General features: G+C 33.5%; 1 protein-coding gene across 2 annotated transcripts in view; it reads right to left on the reverse strand.

Annotated features, from left to right (window-relative positions):
• The window catches only part of LOC106078910 (ubiquitin carboxyl-terminal hydrolase 32-like), a 62,120-nt gene extending 55,398 nt beyond the window's left edge, over nt 1-6,722 (reverse strand). For both annotated transcript variants that reach the window (XM_056006031.1, XM_056006030.1), the window contains exons 1-2: nt 6,528-6,722; nt 1,765-1,895 (exon numbers count right to left, since the gene is read on the reverse strand). In XM_056006031.1, coding sequence (XP_055862006.1) covers nt 1,765-1,895; nt 6,528-6,585 — 189 coding nt within the window. In that variant the 5' untranslated portion in view covers nt 6,586-6,722. The remainder of the gene's footprint in view (nt 1-1,764; nt 1,896-6,527) is intronic.

Raw genomic sequence — 6,722 nt, forward strand, 5'->3', positions numbered from 1 at the left:
TCCTTCAGAGTTGAAGATAGTTTACTTCCTAGTCCAAACCTCCCACAGGACGACGGGGGATGGGAGCGGGCAGGGTTTGAACCCGGGACCATCGATAAATCCAAACGACAGTCCAGCGCGCAAACCGCACGACCAGGCAGCCATCCATATCCATCCATATGTGTCCAGGATGAGATAGAGAGACAGTAGAGTTTATTACAGCAGTATAGTGATGTACAATGTCACATTTCTAGTCAGTTTGTTGTGCTGCCAATTGTGCCGTATTGGCTGTTATTTATTTCATTAAAGTACCGTACAATCCGAAAAATGGCCAGCTCCTCTACCACCGAAGCAAAACCCACCTTGACCTGCGCTATCTGTGGACGGGAGTGTCTCTCCAAAGCCACACGAGGAAGTGTGCTCTGGGATGAACCATAGTCGTTCTACGACTGAAGGAGGCCAATGAAATGAACGTACTGCATTATTTTGGAACTGTTATTGTCACAAGTTCTTGAGTTAGATGTGTTTATGTTGAGCAGTGGTTACAGAGGGACTTATTAGGAGAGAGAATTGTAACAATATTTTTTTTGCTTTTGTATAGTGTATCTATGTTGCAGGCAGGTGTGAACATATGCATAGGCAGTTTGGTGAGATTAATATCATACTATCCAATTTGAATGCAAACATTTATATTACTCAAGATAGCAGTGGTTCCCCAGCTTAGTCAAAATGTATAGCTACTAAAAATACAACTAAATAACAAATACAACTAAGTAACAGTCACTCAAGCAACTAAAGCACATGATGATAAAAATAATTTAATTATTTACTTTTTATAACAGTATTCAAGGAAAGTGCATTATTTTAATAAGTTTATAAAATAAACTAATGTGTGCCTTAGAGAACAGTTTCTATTCTTTAAAGTCATCATTTGTATGCAAATAAAACCACATGGGAATCAATTTATGTATATATATATTTTTTACTATTTAAAGATTTTAAAATAAAAAGGGAAATATATATAAGAATGAATGATGATTGATTTTGAAGTCATCAAAAGGGAAATAGAGATATAAGAATGAATGATGATTGATTTAGAAGTCATCAAAAGGGAAATAGAGATATAAGAATGAATGATGATTGATTTAGAAGTCATCAAAAGGGAAAGAGAGATATAAGAATGAATGATGATTGATTTAGAAGTCATCAAAAGGGAAATAGAGATATAAGAATGAATGATGATTGATTTAGAAGTCATGCAAAGTTTGACTGAGTCCATCGGATCTTTAAGGCCAATCATTTTTAGTTTCTGTTTTAACAGTGAAGTTATTTAAACAGATTTAATACAACAATATGGTGCTTTATTCAGCAGCCAAGCCCACGAGCCATTGAGGTAGATCTATATATATATAGATCTTTTGAGAAATGGTTTTTATAAGTAAAATGATTTGCTAAATTGTAAATATAAGAAAGAGGGCACAGTGGCTGAGTGGTTGGCTTCCACAAATGGGGTCCTGGGTTAGAATATATCTGTGAAGACTGGTATTTTGAATTTCTGGATTTTTAGGTCGCCCCTGAGTCCACCCAACTTTAATGGGTACCTGGCTTTAGTTGGGGAAAGTAAAGGCGGTTGGTTATTACGCTGGCCACATGACATCCTCCACGTTAACTGTTGCACAAAGAAACAGATGGCCTTAACATCATCTGCCCTGCATCTGCAAGGTCTGAAAGGGGAACTTTAACTTTAAATATAAAAAAAAAACAATGGTGTAGACTAACACTAACCTGGGCAATAGAGCTGGGCACTCCATCCCATAATACTTCTCTTACAAAGGCAGCATCAGACATAGAGTTACCATGGCCTGAGGTAACTCTACCAAAGGCCTCTCGAAGCCGTGCATGTTCCGGCTCTGACACTGAAAAGTATCAACAAGTTTAATGACGATCACAAATAAAACAATTAAAATTTTAATCATCCAATAGGAAATCGAGCTTTGTAATGAAATGAATACACAACAGTTAATTGATTGGTTAATTAGACTACTTTTCCAACAATGGAAATCTAGACTTTGAATATTTCGGTTTGAATCACACACAAATGAAGGACAATGCATAATTCTGTGTAAGTTTAAAGAATCAACCTCTGCCTTTAGTAGAGAACACTTTAGATATGTAGAACAAAGTCCCAGCATCAGCGGCCCAATAATACAATACATCGGAAATGACCCCAAATTATTGTCACAGCATGTTAATTTTATTGCTATAGAAAAACACATTGAAAATCTTACAATTCATGTTAACATCAATGCAGAGAGGACAACAAAACAGTAGACCACATTCTCACAGAATGTCACATCTTGCATGACAGGAGTCAAGGATATGAAAGAGAGAGAGAGAGAGAGAGAGAGTGAGAGAGAAAACTAGTCGATGTTATTTGTTGTAATGGTACAAAGACACCTTATATTTACGCCAGAAAAGAAAAGCAAGACAAACGACACTAGCTCCAGCTGGAATAACCTGCCCAGTGTGCGGCCGAACATTCCGGGCTCACATAGGTCTCACCAGCCACATGAGGAGGCATAAAACCCCAGTGCAAAGTCCTCAGACCCCTGGATGACAAAGTGGTCATCATCGAACCACGATGGACGAACTATATATTTATAACACTCTGCCTGTTTTCACATGCTGTTTGGAAATAGTCTCAGCATATCTCTTGTCAAGAAAGGGTTTCAAATACGGTTTACTTCAGTTCATTTTAAGCAAGAGAAAACTTGAAAAGTTTAAAGTTCACAAACATGTACCTAATAGGTTTGTAACTATCTTCAAATCAGAAGGAACATTAATATGTTTAAAAATAAACAAACATCGAGATCATAGAATTCAAGGTAACAATTTTCTTTAAAAAAGATAAATTTGAATACAATTCACTCATAAGAATTTCAAATGTAATCAAAGCTAAGCCAACAGATCTAGATTAGTTTTTAACCTATACATTGTCATATAAATAGATTCTATTTCTAGAATCTTTATAAGATAATTTTTTTTTAAATATATGAACTGACAACAGTGTCAGAGATTCATCTAGAATCTAGATTTAGATCTACTTTAGTTCTAATTGACTAAGTAAAGTCTATCCTAAATTTTGTGACATCTAGTCAGACTCAGTTATTCAACTTATTATTTAAACAAAAAGTAGATTAGAACTAGGCTGAATCTAGATCTATAATTCTATATATATAAATATATAAGTATATATATAGATCTATAAATATATCATTCTATGACTATGTTAAGTATACTACATGTCTACTCTAGAATCTAGCAAGACTAGATGATAGATCTAGATTCTATATTGACACATATGAAATGCCTTGGACATAATTATCTTCTCTTTTGAAGTAAGGCTGCAAGATCTGTATAATAGTGTAAAAGATAAGATAATTAAGCTATTATAGTTTAGTAGAAATATAAAGTATCTATATATAGAGTCAAAAGCTGGAAGATCTGGAATTCGCTGATGACATAGCCCTATTATCACACAGACTACAGGATATGCAAGAAAAGGTCACAGCTTTAAGTGAAGTAGGAAAAAGAGTAGGCCTCAAAATAAACCACCAAAAAACTAAAGTACTTAAAGTAAACAATAAACAAATTGGAGACATAGTACTGGATTCTCAGACAATAGACCAAGTAGAAAATTTTATATACCTTGGGAGTGTAGTCAGTATATCAGGTGGAACAGATGAAGACATTAAACGCCGTATAAATCTAGCACGTCAGACATTTACACAACTAAAACCAACCTGGAAATCTCCTTACATCTCAAACAAGACTAAACTAAGAATCTTTAACTCTAATGTCAAGGCTGTCCTACTGTATGGTTCTGAAACATGGAGAACAACTGAAGCCACAACAAAAAAAAATACAGACCTTCATCAACAGATGCCTGAGAAATATCCTAAAAATACACTGGTATGACAAAGTAGAGAACACCAAACTGTGGGAGATGAGAGGACAGAAAAATATAGAAGTACAGATCTTAGAGAGGAAGTGGAGATGGATTGGTCACACCCTTAGAAAAGATACCAGCAACATAGCTAGGCAGGCCTTAGAGTGGAACCCCCAGAGAACAAGACGCAGAGGAAGACCAAAAAGAACATGGTGATGCAGTGTACTTGAAGAAGCAGAGAAGACCGGGAAGAGCTGGGACACCATCAGAAAGCTAGCAAGAGACTGTGGAGAGTGGCGTGTTTTTGTCAAGGCCCTATGTTCCATGAGGAACTCAAAGGAGTGATGATGATGAGACAGCTGGAGGTCACTCACAAAGGCCATAAGATACACATTTGAGACCAAAAAAATCCGCTGCCGAAGACAGAAGCAGACGAAGAACAGAAAATCTTAATTGACCACCAGTGGACAATGGTTATGCTTGCCCTTGGGGTGGCAAAATATGTAGGTCACAGCTGAGACTACGTAGCCATGGGAAATACTGCATTCCTCATTAATCTTTGGACTCGAAGACAAGTCTTTTTTATTATAGAGTCTAGTATATAATATATTTTATAGATAATTTAAATAATGTAATCTAGACTCTAGAATAGATCTAAATCTAGATCTACTTAATCTAGAGATTGTATGAATAAATCTTATCTCACCTTATATATTCAGACGTTACTTTAAAAAAAAATTTAAAATGAAGATAATTACGAGTCCGACACATTTTATGTCTATGTCAATCTAGTTATGCTGCCTCATGCATGTTAATCAATGATTTAAACTCTGCTAAGTCATTGGTTTTTAAGGCTGATGTTATTTCTATATTAATAATATTATTATATTTATATCAGCACACACTAATGACAGACACATTGACACAGAGTCAGAGACAATCTCAGACTGTCTCAGAGTACTCAGACTCAGTCTCACTAGTCTCAGTGTCACAACAAAATTGTCAAAATGGAAAATTAGATGTTTAAGTATAATGATGATGATTATTGATAATGTAACTAGAGTAGTTTATGCTATTCGGACATGTATAGGCCCAAATTTGAAAGTTTGACTTTGACAGCGCATTATTTTACAATCCTTCGACATAGAAAAGAAAATGAAGTATCAAAATCTTTTTTAGTTAAAGGAGAATAAGGATGACTACTTATATATATACCCCTAACCTATATTTGTTATTATATTTAAGGTCAAAGAGGTCGTGTGTTTTCATTTAATTCGGACAAATTTGATCCACATTATTTGATTCCGGACACAATAATTTATATCGGACAGTCTCTATATTTAGGCATCAATAAACTCAGATTTTAATTCTATATTAACATTAACTAAATTTTAAGATCCCTAGGCATAACCCCTCACATGAAATCATTAAGATTTTTTCAAACTATGCATAAATACGAACACAAAAAATAAAAATATGAACACACTTATTCTACCAAAATTAGGTCACTGGGATAATGACTTCTGCACCGACTTTTAGACTTATTTTATGTTTGCATGATTAGATGTGTGTTGAATGTTTTGTGTTTTTTGTTTATTAATTTAATAAATTTCTAATACAGATGATTTTTTGTAGTATAGTACAGGTTAGGATAGCCATTCTTGCCTAACTGAATCCTCTATATTCTCTCTATATAAATCTGATCTATCTAGTAGGTCTAGATCTAAGCATTTAACTTCTTTCAATGTACCAAGCTCACTCCAAACATTTACCCATTTATTCTCTATTAAAAAAAACAACAACAAACAAACAAAAATATAATATAAGATCATTAACATTAATGTCCAAAACTGGCTGTCCGAAATAAATTTTGGTACGAAAATCGTAATCTAATTCGGACACCCTATTAATTTTTTTTTTGTATGGAATAAAACAAATTGGCTTATGAATCAAATAAATCAGCTCCAAAAACAGATAAATATTGCCGGGCTCATTAGTATCTAGACTTAGCCAATCAAAAAATATAGTCTTAACCCTAGGCCCTAGGAAGAGGTAAAGTCATCTGGGTAACATAGGAAAAAACAACAACCTGACTAACAAATTTGAAATTCGTTTTTCTTACATAAAAAGACAAATAAATGGAAGGAAATTGGGTCAGAATCATTGGAAAATGAACAAGCACATTAATACAGCACGCTAGTTTTATATTAAAATAACTATTTAATGACCACAAAAACAGTGAATGTCCGAATTCATGTAATGTCCGAATTAAATAAACTACTATAGATCTAAATAGTTAAAATAGTAAATAATTATATTCTAATTAATATTTAATAATAAGTTCAGTAATACTCTAAATGATAAATCTAGATTATTTCTATTATTTATAATAAATATAGACTTATAGATCTAGATAATTTTTAGAGGTCTAGATCTAGTATCATCTAGATTCTAGAATCTTGTATTCTTTATTTTATTTTTATATTTTATTATTTACAAATAATTGATGAAAATTTATTTTTTTATTTAACGACTTTATTTATTAGACTTTTAAGTTACTTTTTAACGTTTGTTTTTACGAGTTAATCTAAAAACAGACCTCTTTTTGACGCATCTTCATATGATATTACAGACAACTTCGAATCTTTAGCCCCCATTTATGGGCACTTTGATAATTAAGCAGTATCTTTTTAATTCAATGCAATAACTTGTTACACATTTAATGTTTACATATTCAGTAATGAAAACAGTTTCCTATCCACCATCTTGGATCACGCGTGATAACTGGAGAGGA

This window comes from Biomphalaria glabrata, chromosome 12, assembly GCF_947242115.1.
Source record: "Biomphalaria glabrata chromosome 12, xgBioGlab47.1, whole genome shotgun sequence".
Classification (NCBI taxonomy): domain Eukaryota; kingdom Metazoa; phylum Mollusca; class Gastropoda; family Planorbidae; genus Biomphalaria; species Biomphalaria glabrata.